The 24,988-nt window shown below is 37.6% G+C and overlaps 4 protein-coding genes across 9 annotated transcripts in view; 2 read left to right on the forward strand and 2 right to left on the reverse strand.

The window, feature by feature from the left end:
• mdn1 (midasin AAA ATPase 1) overlaps positions 1-10,907 on the forward strand; it is a 41,785-nt gene extending 30,878 nt beyond the window's left edge. Inside the window, exons 75-100 of the mRNA XM_079474260.1 lie at positions 81-186; positions 266-381; positions 866-1,273; positions 1,858-2,081; positions 2,181-2,318; positions 2,408-2,586; positions 2,672-2,833; positions 3,046-3,180; positions 3,419-3,557; positions 4,448-4,623; positions 4,701-4,829; positions 4,910-5,045; positions 5,825-6,135; positions 6,249-6,407; positions 6,537-6,638; positions 6,804-7,002; positions 7,396-7,563; positions 7,791-7,948; positions 8,071-8,160; positions 8,267-8,382; positions 8,549-8,723; positions 8,829-8,902; positions 9,034-9,148; positions 9,246-9,312; positions 9,439-9,581; positions 9,744-10,907. Coding sequence (XP_079330386.1) covers positions 81-186; positions 266-381; positions 866-1,273; positions 1,858-2,081; positions 2,181-2,318; positions 2,408-2,586; positions 2,672-2,833; positions 3,046-3,180; positions 3,419-3,557; positions 4,448-4,623; positions 4,701-4,829; positions 4,910-5,045; positions 5,825-6,135; positions 6,249-6,407; positions 6,537-6,638; positions 6,804-7,002; positions 7,396-7,563; positions 7,791-7,948; positions 8,071-8,160; positions 8,267-8,382; positions 8,549-8,723; positions 8,829-8,902; positions 9,034-9,148; positions 9,246-9,312; positions 9,439-9,581; positions 9,744-9,929 — 4,111 coding nt within the window. The 3' untranslated portion in view covers positions 9,930-10,907. The remainder of the gene's footprint in view (positions 1-80; positions 187-265; positions 382-865; positions 1,274-1,857; positions 2,082-2,180; positions 2,319-2,407; positions 2,587-2,671; positions 2,834-3,045; positions 3,181-3,418; positions 3,558-4,447; positions 4,624-4,700; positions 4,830-4,909; positions 5,046-5,824; positions 6,136-6,248; positions 6,408-6,536; positions 6,639-6,803; positions 7,003-7,395; positions 7,564-7,790; positions 7,949-8,070; positions 8,161-8,266; positions 8,383-8,548; positions 8,724-8,828; positions 8,903-9,033; positions 9,149-9,245; positions 9,313-9,438; positions 9,582-9,743) is intronic.
• katna1 (katanin p60 (ATPase containing) subunit A 1) lies at positions 10,893-16,393 on the forward strand. Its single transcript, XM_079474261.1, has 11 exons — positions 10,893-11,393; positions 11,914-12,076; positions 12,164-12,309; positions 12,852-13,032; positions 13,415-13,530; positions 13,666-13,771; positions 14,220-14,378; positions 14,495-14,621; positions 14,771-14,887; positions 15,040-15,166; positions 15,354-16,393. The coding sequence occupies exons 2-11, from the start codon at positions 11,915-11,917 to the stop codon at positions 15,550-15,552; spliced, it is 1,440 nt and encodes a 479-aa protein (XP_079330387.1). The 5' UTR covers positions 10,893-11,393; position 11,914; the 3' UTR covers positions 15,553-16,393.
• ginm1 (glycoprotein integral membrane 1) lies at positions 15,952-21,207 on the reverse strand. Its single transcript, XM_079474262.1, has 8 exons — positions 21,033-21,207; positions 20,680-20,739; positions 20,235-20,334; positions 19,976-20,130; positions 19,656-19,815; positions 19,103-19,311; positions 18,845-19,008; positions 15,952-18,747 (listed from the first exon to the last, which is right to left on the reverse strand). Exons 1-8 carry the CDS (start codon positions 21,120-21,122, stop codon positions 18,630-18,632), a joined length of 1,056 nt encoding a protein of 351 aa, XP_079330388.1. The 5' UTR covers positions 21,123-21,207; the 3' UTR covers positions 15,952-18,629.
• A 309-nt stretch (positions 21,208-21,516) lies between these two features.
• On the reverse strand, positions 21,517-24,669 carry LOC306904216 (V-set and immunoglobulin domain-containing protein 1-like). Of its 6 annotated transcripts, none has more exons than XR_013787614.1 (7): positions 24,540-24,669; positions 23,550-23,867; positions 23,022-23,336; positions 22,791-22,898; positions 22,519-22,574; positions 22,040-22,095; positions 21,517-21,833 (listed from the first exon to the last, which is right to left on the reverse strand). XR_013787614.1 is itself a non-coding variant. In XM_079473987.1 (6 exons), exons 1-5 carry the CDS (start codon positions 24,589-24,591, stop codon positions 22,544-22,546), a joined length of 792 nt encoding a protein of 263 aa, XP_079330113.1. In that variant the 5' UTR covers positions 24,592-24,650; the 3' UTR covers positions 21,517-22,095; positions 22,519-22,543. The 6 variants fall into 6 exon arrangements, 1 of the variants encoding a protein (XP_079330113.1); XR_013787615.1 differs by having other exon boundaries at positions 22,823-22,898; positions 24,540-24,652; XR_013787616.1 differs by having other exon boundaries at positions 21,520-21,818; positions 24,540-24,641.
• Between the last annotated feature and the right edge of the window lie 319 nt (positions 24,670-24,988).

A 24,988-nucleotide genomic window follows, 5' to 3' on the forward strand; every position in this document is an offset into this window, starting at 1 on the left:
AGCATAATTTACACACCAGTGTCTCCTTTCACCAAACTGCTGGCCATACTGTGATGCAGTGACTGTGGTATTGTTTCCAGATTGTTCACAGAGATAACGAACGCATGGGAAGGCTGTGAAAAGTATTTCTACCGGTCATGGGCCAGACGTAACGCCATGCTAACAGCGTTACAAAGTGCAGTTAAAGTACGTGCTGGTTTGTTGTGGCTGTGAGAATGCTGCTGGTGTAAGAACTATATTGTTAAATTCTTGCTCTGTGCTGCAGGAGCTTGGACTCGGGAATCTGGAGCGTTGCCGTGGTTTCTCCTCTCATCTGTTTAAACTGTTGCTGAGGCAAAGACGAAGACTTGCTGGGCTCACGGAGCGCTGGGTTCAGCTCAGGTACAGTACTACACTTAAACACTTAAAGGAACGGTTCCCAAAAAAATAAAAATTCTGTCTTCATTTGCTCACCCTCATGTTGTTCCATATATGTTCCTGTATAAATGTCTTCGTTCTGATGAATGAGGAAAAAGATGTTTGGAAGAATGCTCATAACCAAACAGTTCTTGGCAACCCTTGACTACCATAGTAGGATTTTTTATGCTTTTCTTTGTTCTGTTAAAAGACGATATTTTGAGGAATGTAGGACAGCACTTATGTAATCTTTCATTCTATGGTTGTCAATGGTGACCAAGAACTGTTTGGTTACAAGCATTCTTCCAAATATCTTTCTCAAGGGTGAGTAAATGATGAAAGCATTTTTTTATTTTGGGGTAAACGTACAATTTTTGATTAAGCATAAGCTATTGATTCACGAACAAATTGCATGAGTTCATATAAAGGGAAACTCAAATGTCTTTTGATTCTTCTGTCTAAACAACAGGAAGCTGATAGACACTGTCCAGAGCATTCACACGTCTGAAGACGACACCAGTGGTCTCCCTCCTCAGGACCCTCTCCACCAGTGGATCAGCAGAGCTCAGTCTTTAGCCCTGCAGTGTTCTGTTGCTCTGCAGCAGCTCTCTTGGATTCTCCAGTGTTGTCCCGAAGGCTCTTCTGCACCTGCGACACAGGCTAGAGAGGGGGATGTTGTGCAGGGTCAAGCCACCCTAAGCCACCCTTCTCCCCTGGCCCCTCACATCCAGCCGCAGGCGTGTTTGATGAGGAGAGGAGAGCAGGCTTGGAAAGAGTTGGAGCAGAAAGTGGAGGACCTTATGAAGGAGGTGAAAGATCTGAAAGAGACGCTGGATGGATTAGCACAGGAGTCTACAGAAAGAGTCATACATAGCTGGTGAGTCATAGATGTTCAGTTTGTAGTCCAAATATAAAAGTATAAAATATGTATATATTTAAAAAAATGTAATAATAAAATAGAAATGGAAATATATAATAACTAGGGTGTCAACATTAATGCATGAGATTCATTTGTTTAGATTAACAGGTTAAAAATATTTAACGCCATTAACGCAACAATCTGTTTTTGTCTGTCATCATGGTCTAGCGTTACATTATATAGTCAAGCTCTTATTCATATAAAGACCTATTAAAAAATGACAATTTAAGCTCGATATGAAATGGTTGTATTGGCAATCACACGAAAGGGTTGCGATTTATCGCGATTACATTTTATAATCATGACAGCCCTAATAATAACATATTGATAAATAAATAAAAGTAATAAACTAATGTGGCACCTTAAATGTAAATATTTATTGTATATTTCTGATTGAAAACCACTGGAAATCACAAAGCAATCCTGTTGAGTTGTGTCTTTTAGTTTGGCCTACAAACTGATGTTCATTGCATTATATACAAATTTCCTATTTTGTTACTGTAATAGGTGTAAAACATGATTATGCCTTGCCCTCCATTCAGGGATCACTTCACACTTTGCTGTTTATCTCTGGACCGGCTGGATGCTGTGGCGGGCCAAATGCCAGCCCTCGAACAGCTCTTTATTCCTGACGCGGTCCCGGTCAGCCATACCCAGCCTGCCCTGACGCATGGTCTCCAGGCCACGAGGACGCAGGTGGAGACCTGCCTGACGGAGTTCACCACCTGGAAAACTCACCTGCTGTCTATCAGACAGTCACAAAAATGTAAGAGCACCAAACAAAAGATGTTCAGATGAGGTATGAGTTAAGTCTATATTGATTTAGATTTACATTTTCACCTTTTAATTTCTTGTCCACATATAGCCCGTTCCCAAACATTTTCCGTGGAGTTTTCCGAGCGGTTAGAAAAAGCCATAAATGTGGTTCTGTGTGCGGTTCAGAATCTGGTTAAGAGGAAAGAGAGAGAAGATCAGGATGACAAACAGTCAGAAAGCAGGCGAGGTGAGATTCATCCAAAACTTACGCTTGGCATGTTTAGCTTTGTTCAGGACAGCACTGAGCAGATGTGTTGATTCTGTGTGTTTCTGTAGACAGTGACTCAGAGATATTAGAGGAGCTCTTGAAACCAGGACACTTGAGCAGATTACTGGAAGAGGACCTGAGTGGAGACGTGAGCTGCCTCTCACTACCTGAGGTCAATGGGGTCTTAACAGAGCTGCTGCAGAGACTTCGATTACACAGGGATGCATGTGCACCCCATCAACTGCAGGTCAGTCACATAACATACAGCCCTCTATAGACCCAACTCACATAATTACTCATAATTTAATTGAAATTGTTGTTTGTTTATGCAGGAACTAAAAGAGGCCTGTAGTGCTTTAGTACGCCTAGAACCCATGTTGTGTGTGTACTCGGAGCTGGTGCGCTATTATCTGGCTGTCATAATGGGAGCTCACCGTGCCACAGGCAAACTACTGTCTGTTCTCGCGAACATCTTCACTGACCTCGCACAGAAGGTATCATCTTCTTCTCATTCACATTTGTGAAATATTCTGTTTAAAGTCGGCCTTGTGCATATCGGAGTGTAGCAGCTTGTTGAATAAGAAACATTTTATTGCATGAAAAATTATACAGTTTGATTCGATGGTTAATTCTGATTCGTAAAGTGTTATTTTGCTAGCTGAAGTGAATACTTTATTTTTGTAATTTTTTTTGTCTTTCATTGCAGGGGTTCTGTCTGCCCCAAGAGCTGATGGGAGGAGATAACGAAGGAGCGACACAGTTTCATGACTATGAGGATGGAGGAATAGGAGAGGGAGAAGGAGTGAAAGACATCAGTGACAAGATTGAGAATGAGGAACAGGCGAGTTGGCATCTAAACCACTGCTCAAAAACCTTATCAACTAGCATTAAACTTAATCTCATCTGGAATTATATTGATCTTTTACCTGGTTTTTATCTAAATTATAAATTGCCAGTGAATTAAATGATGAGCTGGTATTGAACTGAATCCTGAACTAGTCTTATATTTAATCTGAACCGGTTTTGTTTAAAATCTAAATTGGCAATGAAAAATGTTATGGTCTCATCGCCTTGTCCAGGTTGAAGACACCTTCCAGGAGGGTCAGGACAAGGAGGAGGAGCAGAAGGACCAACGCGATATTGAAGAGGAAGATAACGCCATTGAGATGTCTGAAGACTTTGATGGAAAAATGCATGACGGCGTGGACAAGGAGCGTGGTAATAGAGCTTGTACATTTTGTTTCTGCTTAAACATGTGTAATTTATAGACTTTATAGCTACTGACATTTTCGTCGACTAATAAAAATGAGACAAAAACATTCTTGTCCCACCTGGCGGACATCAGTTAGCGCGTATGTGCTGCTTATGTCATATAAGTCTCTGGGAGAGGGTTAGCACAGACATATATTCTGTGTCTCCACACTATTTACAACGCGTCTTATTTTCCTTCACGATCGCCGGTAAAACGCCGCAAACTTGAAGCGCGACTGCAAGCAAGTTACAATGAAAGCAAAATACAAAGGCAAGCTCAAACTTTTTATATGCCCATGTTAACTTATCCGCTAATACGAGCTGCCACATAACGTGAAATGTAACAAAGTCAGCCAAAAGAAAACAAGCTGTCCTCTACTGATTATAGAAGTGATGAAGTGAGTCAAAATGTACATTCGAACCAAATATGTAACATGTTTTCATGTCTAAAGAAATGTAATACAATTTATATAATATGTCTTTTTGAAAGCTATTTCTCATTCATTGCTGTCCCTTCAAACAGGGATGCCATGAGCCAATAGCTTATGAGTGTGAACCCTGTCAGAGCTTTTCATTGGTTGAACGAACTGAATGAATACGCCCTACTTAAGGAGTCAAATGGGATTGAATGAACTGGAACATGTCGTTCATGGTCTAATATTCGGTGTTCCAACAATGCATATATATTTACTGAACCTTTCTGAAAGGTTCAGGGAAATTGACCTGGTTTCATTTCTGTGAAAGGTCAAGTAAATTATGTCAAATGTAAATTATGTCAAATTATGTTTTATTACTAAAACTAAATCAAACTTTGCAGTCAATGTTAACACTGCATTCATCTCTTGTCTCATGTTTAGGCGAGGATGAGGAAGAATCTGATAAGGAGGATGAAGAAGAGCTGGATAAGAAGATGGGAGATTTGGGTGATGATCAGGCAGATACTCTGGATGAGAGAATGTGGGGAGATGATGATGATGATGAGGATGATGTTGGCAGTGATAAAGTAGAAGAGTCAGGTGCAGGGATGGATCAGGTACTAAATGGATTCATGATGATTTTTTTATTCAGCTACAGTAATTTAGAGGACTTAGAGTCAAATGGATTTTACAGGGAGAGTCGGAGCTGGTTGCAAAGGACGACAACACAGATGCTGGAGATTCGAAGGATAAAAAGAACCAGGACAAAGATCAACCAAAAGATGAAGAGGAGAAAGAAAAAATCCATGAACAACTAGATGAGGTCGGTTCTTTTAACTATTTCCAACAGAAGACGTACCTAAAGAAGTGGAAGTCTTAAACAGGGTGTATGTTTAATTGTAGCGGGAATTTGATGAGAATGAAGTAGACCCGTACCAAGGTAAACAGGAGAAGAAGGCAGAGCCCGAAGCCATGGACCTGGCAGATGAGCTCAACCTCGATGAAAATGACAAAAATGAAGAGGATGGAGATGGTGATGGTATGTATTTTACTGTAGACATCTTGAAGATCTTCAGGATCAATTTCCTATGAATGAATATGTTTTTGTGTTTAGACAAGTGTATGTTTATTAAATATAAATACAATATCTACTTCTAAATGTTAAAGATATATATGGTCCTAGAGTTTGATTGGTCAGAAAATTCATTTATTGTTAGGATTGGGAATCGTTTGAATTTGATCGATTGCTATTCTGCTTATCGGTTTCGATTCTTAGCGATTCCTGGTTTCCATTCCACGGTTGAAGTATAACATTTAGATATCATCCTGTATGGTCATTTAGCCTGCTTATTGACTTGTTTGCAAAAATATATATATATATACACTGTATTTATGAGCACCGTTTGCTGTATATATACACTTAAAATCATTATTTTTCGGATTTATTACAATTTGTATTACCATAGCTGAACTACATCATGGTTAAACTGTAGTATCTATATTGAAACTATAGAACTTGCATTAAAAAGCACAGGAACCACAAATTAACTATAGTTAAACTTTGCTTACTGTAGTACAAATATTGTTAATTTTCATAAGGGCTTTTATTGAGATATCAGCAGATCACGCAACACATGTAGTTTTCTGAAAATATGCACACAGGAATTGATAAAAGGAATTCTAATTTTAATCTCAGGTATCTAATTCCTATTCCTATTGTTTCACATTAACCTTTCCATTCCGATTCCATATTGGAATTGATTTACGATTCCCAACCCTAGTTATTGTTCATATGTCGGGGACATTGTCTTGTTTCAGAGGACAATCCATTTGACATTGATGACAAACTCACGGAGGTGGATGAGAAAACGGGAGAAGAGAAAGATGGATCAGATGAACCTGGAGAAGAGATGAAGGATGAGCAACAAGATGGTCAGACGGAAGAACACGGAGATGAGGAACAACCAGAGGAGGAAGAAGGCGGGGAAAAATCACAAGATCAAAACTCTGAAACCGATGAGAGAGGAGAGAATGAGGAACAGGAGAATGAGGAGGAAAAAAATAAAGGACAGGAAGAAGGGCGAGACGAGGACAGATCCATACCAGCAGAGCAAGGCCAGGAACCAAAGGTATGTTCACCAGTTTGAAAGCTCAAGTTGATATACAGAGATTTTATTGATATGTACAAATAAATATAAAAAAACATTTTGAGGAAAATATTTAGTTCTGAATAATATCTCAGCAGGAGGAGGAAGAGGGTGGCGAGGGTGATGATGCTCAGATTGAGTCCGCAGAGAGGAAGGAACATGCGTCCGATGGACAGACAGGAGAGGAGAACATTCAGAGTGAAAATGCAGTAGAGCTGGCTGGAGCTGCTTCAGAAAAAGATGAGGCCAAAGAGGTAAACATCCCCAAACCCAATGAACATTACAAAATACTTGTTGATATGGTGTTCTGACCCTAATGGACACATATATTTATTTTATATATATATACTTTAACCTTTTTCTGGGTGTGAATGTGTCCACAGGAGCACGGCAGTGGGGCGGCTGATGCCAGTCAGTCAGAGGGACACGACTCCAAGCTGATGGCCAAGATGAGTTCACAAAAACAAAGGCAGGAAAACACACAGGTGGGTTAGAACAGACTTTTAAACATGAACCCACATTTATTTAATCGTGACTTCTTGCAGAGAGCTGTGCATTTTTAAAACACGCATTTAAAGAGCATAACATTTGAACAGTTTTTAAACCAAAATTGTGACTGACAATCATTCTGATGTTTTTTTGGTCTCTAGAGTTTTAAGCGTAAACCTGGCCAGGCTGATAATGAGCGCTCGATGGGCGATGACAACGAGCGTGTGAATAAGCGTTTGCGTACTGTTGAGAACACAGAGGAGAGAACGAAGGAGCAGACTCAGGCTGACACACAACAGGAGTCAGACTTATACGAACATGTTAAACAGGGAGAGGAACAGTATGACGCACAAACATATGGTAAGGACTTAATTTAATCATTGTGTTTTTTCAGTCTCTCTCGTTTTATCAGTTTCTGCTGTTTAATATACACAACAAGGATTATTTTTGCCAGAGCTTTGGCAGTTAGGCTACATTCCAAACATCTCAGATTTAATACATTTTCTACCGCAACGTTTGGATTTTTAGTAATATTAAGTGTCTAGTAACATTAAAACATAAATGTAACTAATGATTGAGCAACATTTAAGCATTAAAAGTATTTATTTACATTAAAAGAGTGCCATTCCAGAAATTATTTCTGGGTTGAGGTGCTTATGTGGATCATCCATGATCGAGTCTGATCTGCAACATGCCCTAGTTCTTAAAATCACTCGTGAGTCACATTCTTTGACCTTTTTATATTTTTTACAGATGCTGCCAGTGCAGAGCAGCAGAAGCCAACTGGCATGAAACAGGAAGTAGAGGAGGAGGAAGAAGAAGACATTGCTATGGAAATGGAGGAAGAGAAGGGCCTGCAAGCAGTTGAAGCCCAGGAGCTCAAGCCAGAGAAACTAGATGATAATAATGCTTCTAAAAAAGGTGCAATACACACATTCAACAACACAAATATAGTGTGTCTGTGAACGTGTATTATGTGTATATAAGTGTTTATGTGTTTAACTGTACTGGTTAACGTGTTGACAACTAATTTTGACACCAAAATGAATAAATGTAAATGTAACTGTTTACAATGCAGAGTAGCATCTTAAAGCAATAACCAAAATTATTGTACACTATTATAACAATGTACTTGTGCTTATACTCAGGTCTGGAGTGTGGAGACATGGAGGCACAGAATCCGGCTGATGAGGAACAGCAGGAGAAGCCTGAGACACAGAGGAGCCGTGATGAAGAGGAGCAGAAAGAGAGAAGCACCGAGTCCACCATCCACACTGTACCTGAACTACTCATGGACACGCAAAGGGTATTCACACTCACACACTCCAAAAAATATGTCAGAAAGATATAAAACATCAAATAATTGACACCAATTATGAATAAATCACTTCGACAAAAACTCTGTACAATCTGATTTTATTACACCAGGAGCCATTGAAGAACCCAGAAGAGCTGAGAAGAGAGATGGAGCTCCAGTTAGAGGCATGGCAAAGACAGACTTTGGGATCACAGGAAGAGGTGATGTCATACGAGCAGTCACGTGACAGCTGAATTTCCTCACATTTAAGGATTCAGGTTCTCAGGTTTTCAGTTTGTGATGATGTTCTTGCTGTTCCTCCATCAGGAGAGCGCTGCAGCAGCGATGTGGCATCAGTATCAGGCCTTGACGTCTCCTCTATCCCAGCAGCTCTGTGAACAGCTGAGGCTCATCCTGGAACCCACGCAGGCAGCCAAACTCAAGTGGGTCTTTCTGCCCTATCATCCAACCTCTATTTTCAGATTTATCATTTGCTGGTTATTATAAATAAATAAATATTTATTTATAATCTCTAGTGACATAATTGAATAATCAAGTTCACCTTAAGATTTTACAGCATTATTGCAATCTGTTTGATAACCCGAACAGGGGTGACTTCCGCACGGGCAAACGGTTGAACATGCGCAAGGTCATTCCCTACATCGCCAGTCAGTTCCGCAAGGATAAGATCTGGCTGAGAAGAACAAAACCAAGCAAGAGAAACTATCAGATCTGTCTGGCTGTGGATGACTCGTCCAGCATGGTGGACAACCACACAAAGCAGGTACAGTAAAGGTCTTGCTGAATTCGCTGAAAAAGAGAAAATCGCCTAGTATTATAAAAGTTGTGTTTGATGGTTATCTGTATTTGTTTAACTTGTGTTCTGCAGCTGGCGTTTGAGTCCGTCTCTGTTATAGTAAATGCTTTGACTCTGCTAGAGGTGGGCCAAGTTTCTGTGTGCAGGTGAGTTTAGTCCTATATAATATTTATATTTCAAATGTATTTTTTATGGCTAGAATGTTGTGAAGACTTTTAGTTTGGCTGAAGAGCTTATTTAAATGGAAGATTGATTCATCTTTATTTCTTTGTTGTAGCTTTGGAGAGAGCGTCCAGCTTCTCCATCCCTTCCAGCAACAGTTCAACGATCAAAGTGGAGCAAAAATACTGCAGCTCTGTCAGTTCCAGCAGAAAAAGACCAGAATAGCTCAAGTAAAACATTCCTCTATATTTTTATCAGATTTGATATTTCATAACAGTGAGGTTTTATGACAGTAAGTTCCAAACATTTAACAATCCTTATCTTTAGTTTTTAGAGACTTCAACAAATATGTTTGTGGCAGCCAGACAGCACAACCCTGCCTCGACAAACACTGGTAAAACACTTTATTGCTTCACATTTATTACAATTTATCATACTGATGTCAAAGAAGTAACCTGCCCCCGTGTTATAAAACAATCTATCATTATTGATCTTTATTTCTCCATCTCTCTATGTACAGAGACGTCTCAGTTATTGCTGATAGTTTCTGATGGCAGGGGGTTGTTTTTGGAGGGGAAAGAGAGAGTCGCAGCTGCCGTTCAGGCAGCTCGAAGTGCAAACATCTTTGTCATATTTGTTGTGCTGGACAACCCTAACTCTAGGGTAAGAAATTTGATTTGTTTTTATGTGAATGGGTGCAGTTTAGCTATAGTTAAATAAATAAATCTATTGTTTTTATGCTTAATGAAATCTAAATCTGAGCTTTTAGTCAATAGTTATTTGTCTTGCTGTTATAAAATTCTTACATTCATTTCTACATGCCAGGATTCAATATTGGATATCAAAGTGCCCATATTTAAGGGACCGGGTGAGCTTCCAGAAATCCGTTCTTACATGGAGGAATTTCCCTTTCCCTTCTACATGATCTTGAGAAATGTGAACGCTCTCCCAGAGACACTCAGCGATGCGTTGAGACAGTGGTTCGAGCTTGTGACGGCTACCGACCAATAAAAGACCACTGAAGCCATTCTGAAGGGGCCAGAAAACAACTGTATGACAGACGTTCTGCTGCTAGACCTCCCAAACATGAATACACACACACACACACACAGAGAGAGAGAGGCTGCTGTACATGTGCCTTTTTTCTTAATTGTAGTATTATATTATCGAATTTGTAGTTTTTTGATTGACGTGGTTTCTCTTGTCAATCACCACAATGAATAGGACAGTTTACTTTGCACATCTTTTCTTTTTTCTTCAACACTGCAAGCAAATGTGGAAAAACTTCAGTTGAACTGAGAGAATGTTGACTGAAGATGTACAACAGTATTCGCCATCCTCTCCAGTTCTCTTCTTCTACTTTGTAAATGTGAATTTAGTGGTACTGCCAAGGTTGTTTTGATAATATGTGCAAAAAGGTGTCTAACTGCATGTCAGTAATAGTGTCTCCAGATACACAAAAATGTGCCTTTATAGTATAAAAACCCAAATACCCATCTGGACAATTCTCAATGAAAACTGATCAACTTTGATCCTGACTCCTCATTTGCCGTGTACATTTGAAAGGATTCTGACTACTGTACCTTCAGTTGTTATTTCTTCTATACATACCCAAGAGCACAACTGCTGCCAGCGAAGAAAGCTTTTTGAAGAATTCTCAAACATTTCTGTGATTTCAGGTGACACTGTAACAGACCTTCGCTGTAAAGTCAATTCAATAACTGCATATCTTTACTATACATATTGTACACACTTCATTTCAACGTTTTGCACGTTTCACATTTCTGTGGTCAGTCTGCATTCAGTGTCCGAGAAGGAAGCATCAACACGTTCAATATTTTGTCATGTACATACTGTCCGAATCCAGCAGACATCTGCTATCCATCGGTATCGTCATCATCTTGTTTAATCATATTGATATTTGTTCAAAACCGTGCAAATAACAATAAAACTTTTGGACGTGTTGTCGTTATCGTCTGATTTTGTTTCGACGACGTCTACGGGCAGACTGACTTTTATTTTGAAAAGAACATTTTGCTATAGCGACGTGCGTTTTTGCAAGAGTAGTTACTTTAGAAAGCATTAAGCGCGGGTTAGAAGACAACATGGCCGAAAAACACTGAAAATACAATACAAAAAAATAGTTAATTCGTGCAATATTTTAGAATGTGTTTCACGACGTTTAAGAGTTATATCACGCCAAAGCAACGGTCTGCCTTGTGAAAAGACTTTTATTTAATAAAAAACGCGTGCGCCGGTAACACGTTTGCTTCCACCTTCACACTCTGTGCTTCTAAACAAGTGAACTTTTGATGTGTAACGTCCCGCGAATAAAGTTGTTTTAGTTTTGATCCGCATCGTCACACATGTTTGGGTTTTGACTTTTGATCCCCGGTCGTTTTGAAAGTGACTTTCCTTGGCGAACCACAATCGGCATAGTTTAACAATAGTGAGTCTGCCTACAACATTGAACAGGTTTGTAAAGTTACATTTAAACTCTTTCCAGTTTTAACTAACGTTAAGTTTTTATACCACCTGATCTGGATAACTACACAACCGCTATAATCATACCAGTTTATCTTTTTAATAATACATTTTAATTATTAAACTGACGTTGATTGGGTCTATTTAAGAAATGTCTTCCATGTTTTTGTGACTTGCATGGTTATTAACTGGTAGGTGTTATTGACTTTTTATTAAGTTGTTCGTGCGATCAACCCATCTAGTGTTTGTTTTCATATCAATGTGACGTTCGTTGTCCTAACCGCGATGATAATCATATCTAAACATCCAGGGCGCGCACGTTTATCTGCATATGAAGAGTTTGGTTCCAACATGAGATAACTCCGTTATAAAAACATGTTTTATGATCTAATCTAATCAAACCATCTGCAGTTTAATTGATAATTGAGCTTGACAATAAAAACAACTTGATTTCATATTCATCTTTAAATGCATGTTCAGCTGTCAGTCGTGTGTATGTGAACTCTTACAGCATGAGTTTGGAGGAGATCAATGAGAACGTTAAGCTGGCTAGAGAATACGCACTGCTGGGAAACTACAACTCAGCAGTGGTCTGTTATCAGGGGGTCCTGGAACAGATTAAAAAGTACCAGTACTCGGTGAGAGACTCATCTCTACAACACAAATGGCAACAGGTTAGAGCTTCATCTACTGGACACTGTACGCTCCCGGGCCTCATTGCAGAACATCGGACACATAATGGCATGTTTTTGCGCGTCCAGGTTTGGCAAGAGATTCATGAAGAAACAAAGCACGTTCGGGAGATCATGACCACCCTCGAGAGCTTCCAGCAGAAGGAGTCGACTCCATCCAAACCAAGCAGTTTCAGCCAGGAGAAGGACATTATGCCCGTCCATGTGGAACACAGGTATGTACTCTGATGTTTATTTAAAAAAAAAAACAAGACAAATGCATTTGCAGAGTTGTACGGTACACGCAGGTTCTCCCGCGCTTTTAACTTTCTACAATGAACCAAGTGTACCATGTTGTCTGCACAGTAAAGCAGAGTTTTCAAATAACATGTCAAAAATACATTTGCTGTAGCATGTTTTATAGATAATCGGGGGTCGTTTCTTTAAACAGGTTACTACTGTGTTTTTTAGTCATTTCAAACACCTGTGAGTCATGGGAATGACCTCATTGTGTGGAAACGGGATCTTTAGCAGCCCCTTCAGTATTTATATCATGTGAATTAGATTAGGATCAGAATGGATACTTTTCTCTCCAGTCCCAGATATAAACCACATATATGTATATATATGTGATCATAACGTATCATTTGAATGAGGGATTACAGCCAGTTTAATTCCAGACTTTATTTCATTTGTCAAGCTCAATATAGTTCTTAAAGGGCCACTCTCCAAAATCACCACAGTCCCACTAAATGCTGTGTTTATGTGTGACAAACAGATCTTCTCCGTGCGTCGTACGGAAATCTTCTGGACCGTATAAAGAAGGTAAAAGCCATGGTAACAGGTTGAGCGTAGGCATCCGTGGTCAGATGCGGCCATCGCCGCGCGTGGCAAACGGTGACAAGGGGAAACCTCAGAAAAGCAAAGAAAAGAACGCTTCAAAACCAAAAGATGAAAAGGTGAGGACAGCTGGCCGCTAGATATCAATGTGATATGAGCTTTCAACTACACTGGATCCATTTTCTGTCTACTGTTTGGACAATGTGTATTGTCTCAATGCCTTCCAATATAATATTTACTTAACTTAAAATACCTTTTGCAGTGTTAACATTACAAACCTGTACTACCGGTTTCTTGCGCCCTTTTTGTTTACTGTAGAAAAATAATCTTGGACCACTTTTGCAAAAATACTTATCTTGCTGACAAAATACACCGTAAAAGATAGATATGTTATACAAATTTAAAACAAGCAGCATGTAATAAGTTTTCTGTGTAGTTTAAAAAAAACCTTCAGCAAAGAAATAAAATAATTACGTGACAAACTCATACTTTTATTTATAGAACAAAGCGGATGGTGTGGAGACAGAGGTGAAGAGGTTCGACCGAGGAGGAGAAGATAAAGACTTGATTGATAGTCTGGAGAGAGATATAATCTCTCAAAACCCTAACGTCACATGGTCGGTTCAGCCATTCTTCTATCCCTTTCCTATGATAGTAATCTCTCACCCTTAATTTACTAGGACGTCTTTCACCTTAAATTTGATTCTTGCAAGATAATGTGAAATGGTGCTAGCATGCAATTGTTTTTAAAGGGATGATATTGCTGATCTGGAGGAAGCAAAGAAGCTCATCAAAGAAGCTGTGGTCCTGCCCATGTGGATGCCCGAGTTCTTTAAAGGAATAAGGCGCCCATGGAAGGTAATGTATGAATGCATACAAATACACATACATATAATTGTATCTGGTTTTCTGATATGCAGTTGTTGACCAAGCATATGGTTTTTAAAAGCTCCATCACACAGTTTTTAAATAAAACAATGATAAACAATACACTTTACATGAAATGGAAAAAGCTTTCGTCAGTTTAAAGTTGTTTTTCTAAAGATTTAGATTACCTAGATGTCACTTGACTTTGATGTGGAGATAGAAGGTGGATGGTGGTCGTATAAAAATAATGCAGAATACTTTTGGTTTGGTTACAGAACTAGTTTTGATGAGATTTTAAGTATAAATAATTTAATTTCATCTTTAAATAATATTTAAATAAACAAATTTAATCTCTTCAATTCTGTGCAATAATATGTACATTTCACATTACCATTTTCTTTTCTGCAGTGACAAATTAATGTACTTGTGTATTTTTTAGGGAGTGTTGATGGTGGGACCACCCGGCACGGGAAAGACATTACTGGCCAAAGCTGTTGCCACAGAGTGCCGGACTACTTTTTTTAACGTCTCTTCCTCTACCCTCACCTCCAAATATAGAGGAGAATCTGAAAAACTTGTACGGCTACTCTTTGAAATGGTAAAATCACATGCAAGGAAAATTCAATTCCTGTAGAACCTGTAACATAAGCACACATGCTCACGGATGATACGTGCAATCATTTAATATGTGTTTTTGTTTGCATGTGCTCACAGGCAAGATTTTATGCCCCCACTACAATCTTTATTGATGAGATAGACTCAATATGTAGCCGTAGAGGAACGTCAGAGGAACATGAAGCCAGCAGACGCGTCAAAGCTGAACTGCTCGTCCAGATGGATGGTACTGCTGTTGGTCACGCACACTGCTTTAAATGACGGCTACATTCGTTTTTGACATATTGTTAGGAATTTAGTTATTACAACATTGACATTAAACAATAAGTTGATTTTATGTGATTTTTTTCAATATTCATCGCTTGTGTTATCCAGGTGTTGGTGGAACGTCTGAAAATGTTATGGTTCTAGCAGCCACCAACTTCCCTTGGGACATTGACGAAGCTCTGAGACGTCGATTAGAAAAAAGAATTTACATCCCGTTGCCGTCAGGTACTCCGAATATCCAGAATTCACAAGTGGCTCATCGTGTATTATGTTCTACATCATCTATAATTTAATAGACTTGCATAAAGGATGTTTTTAATAATCATTAATCCTTATGTGAGTACTCAGAGATGTATTTGTATGCAATGCTATTGTAGGTAAAGGCAGGGTGGAGTTACTCAAGATCAATCTGAAAGAGCTAGAGCTGGCCAAGGATGTTGACATGGACAGAATCGCTGAGCAGATGGAGGGGTACTCTGGTGCTGACATCACCAATTTATGCAGGTACAGCTGTCAAGTACCCATGGTGCCATTCTTTCATTGTTTTAGTATGCACTTATGACAGCAGGCTGTGAGAGAATGCAAAAGAACAATGTTTTTTTTATAGAAATTAATTTAACATTCAATTATTTTCATTAATCAGTTCTTTTAGGAGTTAGTTGTTTACACATTTGTTTCAAAATAATCACAGAGACGCATCCCTGATGGCAATGAGAAGACGGATTGAGGGTTTGACCCCTGAGGAGATCCGAAATTTTCCAAAGGATGAGATGCACATGCCTACTACAATGGAGGATTTTGAGATGGCGTTGAAGAAAGTCTCCAAATCTGTATCTGCTTCTGACTTGGAGAAATATGAGAAGTGGATAGCAGAGTTTGGCTCCTGTTGATGGGACATGACACTCACACTGGATTTAAGAGATCTCCGTTGTTTACAATCAATAATAGCACTTTGTAGGACTAAGGGTCAGTTTCAGTCATTTCATAGTGCATTTCCATTCTAGACCAAGTACAATTGCCATATAGGCCGTGCCTTAAATCAAGTTTGTGAGTATGTGTATTTTTTTAATAGTGTAGTATTTAATATTTGGTAGGTTAATGGAAACAGTAGGATTGGTTTATCATTTACACCGGGACACTTTGCAAGATGGCTACCTGGAAAAAGGTTGAGCTGTCCCAGTTTAAGTTCAGTACAGAAATAATGTTCTCTCAGTGGAAATTATGAAGGACCAAGGTCGGGGGTTTAGATGCTTTCCAGGAAAAAGCCAGAGTCTGAAAAACTGTTTTTTGGTGCCCAAATTTCAACGGCTTTTATTACATCAATAACGGCTTTTATTAGGATTGCTATTCATTGCACAGACTATAGGGCATCCATTTAGGACTTCGTTTGCTGGTACAATAATGTTCTGTATACAATATTGTTGACTTGCTTTGTACATGTAAAAACCCCAATGCAACTAATGACATGCAAGTACATCACCAAATGCAACTGACATGGGCAAAGAGCTATGCAAGTGAATAAGTTTACTGTTACTTTTGTGCCATTCTGTGATTTATATCAAGGCCAAAGTTTTCAGCACTGGATGAATAAGACCAAGATTAGCATATCTAATGACAGTACTTGACTTTTATAAACACAATGAACCATTTCTGGTTTACGCCTAGTGACATTTCTTTGCTATGATTGATGTATAAAATTATATTTTCCTGAATAAACGTTTTAAAATTTTCAATCTGTGTTCATCAAGGTCATTTACGCTGCAGGGGTAACCTGCTCCATGATCTAGATTAGAGATCTCACACCGAAACTGAACCAATCAGTGGAGCGCAAATTAACATTTAAGTGATGTGCGTGTTACATATGGCTAGTTATATTTAATATCGGGAGACTGATTGGTTGCTTGAGTAAAATAATCCCAGCCCCTTGTGTCTGACACTGTGTTGTGAAGATATCCATGTGAGCCAACTGTCAGAGTACCATCATATTTTAAACTTGTCTGATCATTAATAAGATAATACTGGTTTTATTACAATATAAAATAAGTTAAATAAGAAGTACATGTGAGTGATCAAAAGAGCAAAATGCTAGCAGAATGCCACATGCAAATTATATATTTTTGGATTATAACCCAAAACATCAATGTCTATGTCATCAATCAAGCCTGAAAGACACATACAACGACTATGTGATCTTCAGTTCCATTTATATTTTTTTCTGGAAAATCAGTGTTAAAACACAGTGTCGAAAACATCTGAGGTCTCAAGAGACTGAAATACCACATATTACCAAGAAAAAATGTTTTGGTGCCAAGTATCATTTGCAAATGTTAGGAAAGACTGCACATTTCTTTTAATTCCCTGCATCATATCTGTTTGTGCTGCTGTAACATCCTTACATTGACTTTCAATATAACACTACAAGTTAATAGGGAAAATTTCTCCCTAAGCAGAAAAATGAATTTTGAAAATGTTAAACTTATTGCTCCTCGAACTCTTTGTAAGTCGCTTTGGATAAAAGCGTCTGCTAAATGACCAAATGTAAACAATTGTATTTTAACCTATAGGGTTAGAATAAAACTAGGGGATAGCACTATCCTTATTTTGGATCTTGAAATGTCATCTCAAACTAAACATTTAGTAAATAAAACAGTAGAACTAAACAAATTGGAGATGAAGATATTTACAAGGTTTTCTTATTTCAGGTTAAAAAGTTTAACCCTAAACCAGATGTGGGACATCTCATAAACGTCCACAGGATGCACCATCAAAGAGTCATAATCGAACACCTAGCAGGGGGTAATAAATGATGGATCATAAATGATATTTTGACATTCGGTGTATCATATTTTCCTCTGATGGAGACAAACTCATTTATTGTGCAGAATGTACTGATGTAACAAACCTTATATGTACATGCTTCTAAAATGCAGAATAAAATCCATTGCTGATCTACCATTAAGGGCTACAATGAAACTTGGGCATATAAAATTAAATGGAAACGTTTACCAAATTTGTATAATCTATACAAATTATAATAATGCTACATTACAGTGCTTGAAATGAAAAAGAAATCTGTCATGAATAGCTCACCCTCAAGTTGTTCCATATCGGTATAAATGTATTTTTTCTAAATATCTTTCTTTATATTCAACTGAACAATGTTAGCAACTGATTTCTGAAGCACCATTGTCTCCCATATAAGAAAAAACTTTGTATAGTTATTTTGTTCTGTTGAACACGAAAGAAGATATTTTGAAGAATGTTAGGAAAACAAACAGTTTATTATATTCACCTAAAATAGTTAATGGTGGCCAATAACTGTTTGGTTACAAGAATTCTTCCATTTTTTTGTTCATCAAAACAAAGAAATCTATACAGATTTGGGACAACTCAACGTTGACTAATCAATTTTCATTTTGTTTTAACTATGTCTATTAAAAACAAAATCATCCAATTCAGGTCCAAGAACAAAGCAGGTCACACTTTAAATGTATGGCCTAAATACATGCTTAATGCAACATTAACATTTGCAGACATTCTGAAATGAAAATGCATATACTATTCAATATAAATAAGCAATATAGGCAGTTTCGTACAGGCCACTTAAAAAAACAGACACAAAGTGAGAAAAAGGACAGATCAAAATCAGCCACACGTTTTCTTGAGGTTTAAGCTTAAGGTTTAGGGTGTTTTACTAAAATATAAGTCCCAAGACAAGATGTTTTTAACAAAGATTCAGGTGGACATTTGGATGCTGTGCTTTTTACAATAAATGTGTCTGTCTTGACATTTATTTTCCTTTGAGCAAAGTGCGGCTAATATGAAAACAAACATCTGGTCATGTGGAAAGAAATCTTTGATTAGGTCATGTTACAGAATATATTTTTAAAGTGCTACACTAAAGTCATTGGTATCCGTAACCAAATAAAGCCGCATAACCAAACTGATGAAAACACATCCATCACATTCACTTCTCTATCAAAACTTGCTTTTCTGTTGTTTCTCCATCAATCTCCACATTATCTATTAGCCTCTGTTTTTCATCATCGGGCATTAAAGTCTCTGGATTCAGATGAAAGAAACCCCTATAGAGAGAAAGAAAGTGTTGTATTAGTATAGCAGGCTTTAACTTTAAAACAAATTACTGATATCATTTCAGTTGAGTATCAAAAACAGTCATACCTGTATTCACAGGAGGGGAACAGAAGATCCAGGATCTTAATAATCACAGCAGAGCCTGCAACACCAACCACCACCACCCACATGATTAAAAAGAAAAGTGGGACTGAATCCGACCAGAAGCGCCTCAGTTTATCCCTCAGCTCTTCGATCCACTGGCACACCACCTGCCCAAACACAATAAAACCGAGGTAAGACCAAATCAAACGGAGTGTTCTTGCATTAGTATAATGTTTGGTGCGGATGTACATAAGCACTTACGCTATAAGAGGTCATCGAATCTCTGAGAGGAACCTTAGGCAGGATATAATCAGAATTCCTTTCCTCTTCCTCTCTGGACTCGTACAGGGTTTCTGGGTCCATCCGCAAGGGTGTTTCTGGGAGTTTCCCTGGAGCAGCAATTTCTTCCTGGGTAGTCTCAGCATTTTTATATAGATAGTGGCTGGTGGTGTTAAGCACTTGTTCTTCACCTGTGAACACATAAATAGTAAAACATCAGACTGAAAAAGTGCTTTCGGTGCGTAACGTACCCCCGTTCAAGTGGTTTAGTTTGTGATAATGACAGGATAACTACTGTATGTACAATATTAACACAACTATGTACAAAACAAAACAAGTCAATGGGCATGAAATATTGATTCGAGTTTATATTACTGTATATTATGAAAGAGACCTTTTGCTTGACAGCTAATGGTGCATGCCAAAATATTTCAGAAAATAATTCATTTCCAGCGTTTCATTTTTGGATATCGCATCTTATTAATTTTTAAAGTACATCTAGCACCCCCAAAATAATTTTTGCCACATAATCTACCTTCATCGTGTATAGATGTGTCAGTCACTAAGATGTCATTCTCTAATGGGATTCCTGAGATTTTGCTGTGTGATGAAGGGTAAACACTGATAGCCTGTGTGATCTCTTCAGAGGTCTGGTTCCACAGAATTTCCACCTCAAAGATGTCTGGCTGATGGACCTGCAAAATGTAAAGCAGTCATGACATCCAGTTTGAACTTTTCCCCTCTGCATTTATGCTGTAATTTTACAAAGCATAATTAATCATGACTATTCAATTGATTTGATCATTATTAGTCCCATAAATAAAATAAAATCGACTAAGTCAAAACGAGACCTACCTTTTGATCCTCCAGCTGGATTATCTGCTGACTCAGGACAAGTAGCTGAAACTGATCTCCAACATCATTCTGAACGGACGACCGATTCAGCATCAGCCTCAGCTCGCTGCTTACCATCCCACCCGCTGTCCCAGAGCTCACATAAGAACCATCCACTACAAAAACAAACGGCCTTTTGTCAATCAGGAATGGAAATAAAGACTCTTCATCACCATTTCATTCACAAACATGAAATACAAAGTTTATAAAAAATACTAACGTAACAGAACAGGACATATCATCCTTGTGACTTCTGAATGTTTTACAGGAGCTCCATTGATGAATGTTTCATTGTCCAAGAGACCAACAGTCAAGTTCATCTTAAAGGAAAATATGTTTAATAACATAACAGGGGTCACTTATATTAAGCAACAAACCCTGCAAAACATTATTTGAATGGCTTCCAGAAAAGACACCATTATAAACAATCAGCTCTTTACTATTAAATGTAGTACAAATGTGTTTATGTATTGTGTTTTGATGGATTTAATGATTGTCTACTGTATCCCATTTGCCAGATAACATCCCACCAACACACATTACCAGTAGAGATCATTATGATTCCATTAAAACCAATATATTATTTCTTTATAACCAGTAAATCCATAAGAAACTGTGATGTTTTCTATTGTTGTAGCAGGGTAATGGGTGCATTTGTTTCGTACCTGCACGCTGTACTTCGTCTGAATTACATTAACCGCGGTCACATTTAACACGACAGTCTCCTGTGAAAATCCACAAACAGACAATCAGACATGTTTGTTTACATTATTCCTACAGTACTTGTTTGAAGTGTTCAATAGCGACAGGCGTTGTTTGTTTAAGTAAATAACCATAAATATCAACCCGTTTAAACTTGCTTTAATGTGTGATCAATGGTGTAAAAAGCTTTATACACGACATATCTTGCGTCTCATGTTATCTGGTGGCATTAAATATGCTGCCATACACATCCACTCGCATGCAGCGTAAACAAGGAAAGGCAATAAAGTACTTGAAATGTCATGCAGATTCCTACCGTGGTTATCTGTCTCGAGTGGGTGTTGGTTAGGATACACAAGACGATAAAACTCACAAGCATTACATATGTTTTCCATGTGGACGCCATTTTTATTCTAGCTACGTGAATTAAACTGCGCTAATGTAGAAAAGCGTCATGACGCAATTACGGTAATTCCGAAATGACGCAACGCAGTATTTCTTTGAGAATTATTGCCCCCTCTTGGTATTCATAGGTACTACAGAAGATTCACTTGACAAGAATGAATCTTTAAAGAGCATTGTTTGTTAGATGAACCCCTGAAATGATTTAGTCGAAGTGCACCTTGAGACTGTAAGTACAGTAAAACTCTCAAAAGTTAATTAAAGATATTCAAGCCTTCTTTTTTATATCATCATGGAACATGAAGTCCTTTGGCTTAGTTAGGCATGTCACTGTGTAGCTCCGAAATGATGCACTTAACAAAGCTGAAAAAATTTGTGGCCATGAAAAACACTTAATTCAAGATTTATAAAAGCTTTATTGTATTGTTTTGTAAAATTATCGTTACATTGACAAAGCTTCGAAACATTTGATGCTTATTTTCACACATATACACATAAAAAGCATAGGCACGAATATATTTAAACATATATAAACAAAAAAGTTACAGCATCCAGTCATACAGAATAAATCTGTGGGTGCTGTGACGTGTCTTGTTTCTGTTGCACTGTTCATCCTTTTGTCATGGCAGAACGCTGAATATCTTAAAGCCGGGTTTGGGTTCGTGTTTTCCCAAAAATGTTCCCAGGAGGTGGTTCAGTCCTGTTGTTCCACAATCTACAGTGATTCACATTTCTGCAGTTACATTGACACAATCGAAAATATTGTATTTTTTAGGAATAAGGTAAGTTCACAGTACCAATTTTTTTTTTATTTACAAAAATGTTTAGGAATTGGAGAAAATTCCAGTTTTACTTCTACTGTCAAAGTCAATGTATATTAAGATTGTTATTGAGACTAAATATATAAAAAATAGATTCCACCTTATTCTCACGTTCCCTCGAAGGTTCCGGACCATCACTGGTCATTTATTTTCCTCCTAAAATATAAAACATCTCAGCAAGTTGCGAATTACATCATTACAAACATCAGTCTAGTCATTAAACATGTTGTGAGGATATATTAACACTACATGGAAGGAATCATTTGCTATAACCTGAACTTTTAACGGCAAGTATCAATAAAAACTGAGATTTAAGACTGACAGGTAATTCAAATACTGAAAGCCGTCAACAGATTTCTCAATATACTTTGTCATCATAGTCTAAAGATCTCGTCTTAAACATTTGCCCTAATGAACCTTGGTTATCCTGCCATTATTACAGGATAGGATGGTGAGTATTTCTGTATATTTATGTGTGTACCGTACAGGTCTGGCTTTGCTTTAAATGTGTAAAATGTGAAACCTGTTGAAAAGCGATAAGCAAACCCTCACTAGTAACAAATACTCATGTGTTTGTACCTCTGTATCTCCAGGAGTTAAAATATCAGAAAGCCCAGTTTTGACGCAAAAGACATCTGTGAGGAAACACATATAGAAATACCCGCGCATATAAATGAGTTATAAATGCACAAGATATTCACAATTTTTATATGAAGGTTGTATGTAAATTATGTATGTGAATACAGTTTTAGATTTAGCATTTTACATCAACTACCAAAATTCAACCTGAAAGATGTTCGTGAAACAACATTTGAACATTTATCCGTTTCGTAATGAAGCCTTAGACTTACACAGATTTGTCTGGTGTGTTTGTTTTTCTTACGGTTGAGTAGTTGTGTGCTCTTGCTGTGTGCTGTATGATGGTTGAGATGTTGATATTGTATGGACATGTGATCTCTCTGTTAGCAAACATAACACAGCAGAGTAAGTTTTCCTGCAACTTCACCTCATTTTTTAACACTTTGAATATTTTTAGAAACAAAATGAATGGTAATGATGAATAAAGTAACAACAGCAACTACCTTTCACACTCAGTCTGATGTAAAGATATTCAGGTGCCACAAAACATAGATAGTCTCCATCATCCTCTTTGGTCAGTGATGAGAGGAGTAGAGAGAGATTTCCTGGTGTGTTTTGATTCAACAGTGTTACTCTGTTCTTGTACCTCTCAATGCGTTCAGATGGATAGATTTCTTCATAATCCCCCTGATGATAATACTTCCATTTCAGCTGGTCGGGTTTAGCCTGTGGTTCAGTACAGGAGCAGGGCAGAACTACAGACTCTCCTGAATAACCAGTCACATCAAGTATCTGTTTGTTCTGAACCAAATCACATCCTGACAACAAAATTGTACAAATAATGTTTATTTCTAAAGCTTAACAAAATAAAACTGATTTATATTTACATATTTAATAAATACTGAATGTTTAAAGGTCAACGGATTGTTACCCTGCAACTTCACATCATTTTTTCAGTTTGTATATGTTTTGTAAAAAAATGAACAGTAATAATGTAAAAGAAACAACAGCATCATAAAGAAGAAAACTACCTTTAACAAGAAGACTGATGATGATATATTTGTTAGATGACACAGTACATAGATAGATTCCGTTATCTTCTTTGGTCAGTGATGAGAGGAGTAGAGAGAGATTTCCTGGTGTGTTTTGATTCAACAGTGTTACTCTGTTCTTGTACCTCTCAATGCGTTCAGATGGATACATTTCTTCATAATCCCCCAGATGATGATACTTCCATTTCAGCTGGTCGGGTTTAGCCTGTGGTTCAGTACAGGAGCAGGGCAGAACTACAGACTCTCCTGAATAACCAGTCACATCAAGTATCTGTTTGTTCTGAACCAAATCACATCCTGACAACAAAATTATACAAATAATGTTTATTTCTAAAGCTAAACAAAATAAAACTGATTTATATTTACATATTTAATAAAAACGGAATGTTTAAAGGTCAAGGGATTGTTACCCTGCAACTTCACATCATTTTTAACCGTTTTAACTCTCCTGAATAACCAGTCACCTCAACTAACTTTGTCTCACATCCTGAAAACAAAATTATACAAACTCATTTAAAATGTAAACCTTTAATAAATGGTACAAATAATAAAGCACAATAAATACCCCAAAGTGAACAGTTTTGTTGTTCATGCTGCAGGCGATGTTTAAATAAACAAGTCAAAATAACTTTTTAAACATCTAAAGATTCTCGAGACAAAATGAGCAATATTTCATTAGTACAGGACAAATTCTGGTCTGGATGGACCTCCATTCAAAAGCAGAACTTAGATGCAAGTAGACCAAAGAGATTCAATTGTGCACAATAAACCTTTGAGTGCTTTTTTGTTGATATAAATCTGTCATCATATGCAGTACATTTCATTAAAAAAGCCAAATTATGTCTTAAGCGGGTTTTGACAGTGTTTATTATCACAATAATGCTTGTTTACATAGAAAAAAATATATGTAACATATAAATGTGAATAATTCTTCCTAACAAAAAGATTATGTGTAAGTTTTGAGCTTACCAGCACTGAAGTGAAGCATAATGAGAAATATATATAAACGGTCATAAATCATGGCTTCTTTTATTAATCCTCACTCAATAATGTCAAGACTCTGAGAATAATGCAGAGGGCGGAAACTGTCAGTTCCTGTAAGCTGTTCATCTTCAAAAAAAAAAACTTCCTTTATTATTCTTTTGCTCAGTTTGTTTCCTATGCAAGTCATTTTCTTACCTCCCTGCTTAGACCACAGTCACAGGACTTGGGGTGGGTGGGTGGTTGGGGAGCAAATCACTGAAAGGTTCATTTTCATTTATTCACCATTTACATTCACTTTATTAGCGGACACTTTTAGCCACTAGGCCACTTTCAAATTGAGAGCATTTAACATTTTGTCAATGCGCTAACAATATACAGCCATTTTTGCAAGTACAACAAGAACGGAAGGTATATTCCAGGTCAATCTTCCTGTA

The sequence above is a fragment of the Barbatula barbatula genome, assembly GCF_947034865.1.
Source record: "Barbatula barbatula genome assembly, chromosome: 15".
Classification (NCBI taxonomy): domain Eukaryota; kingdom Metazoa; phylum Chordata; class Actinopteri; order Cypriniformes; family Nemacheilidae; genus Barbatula; species Barbatula barbatula.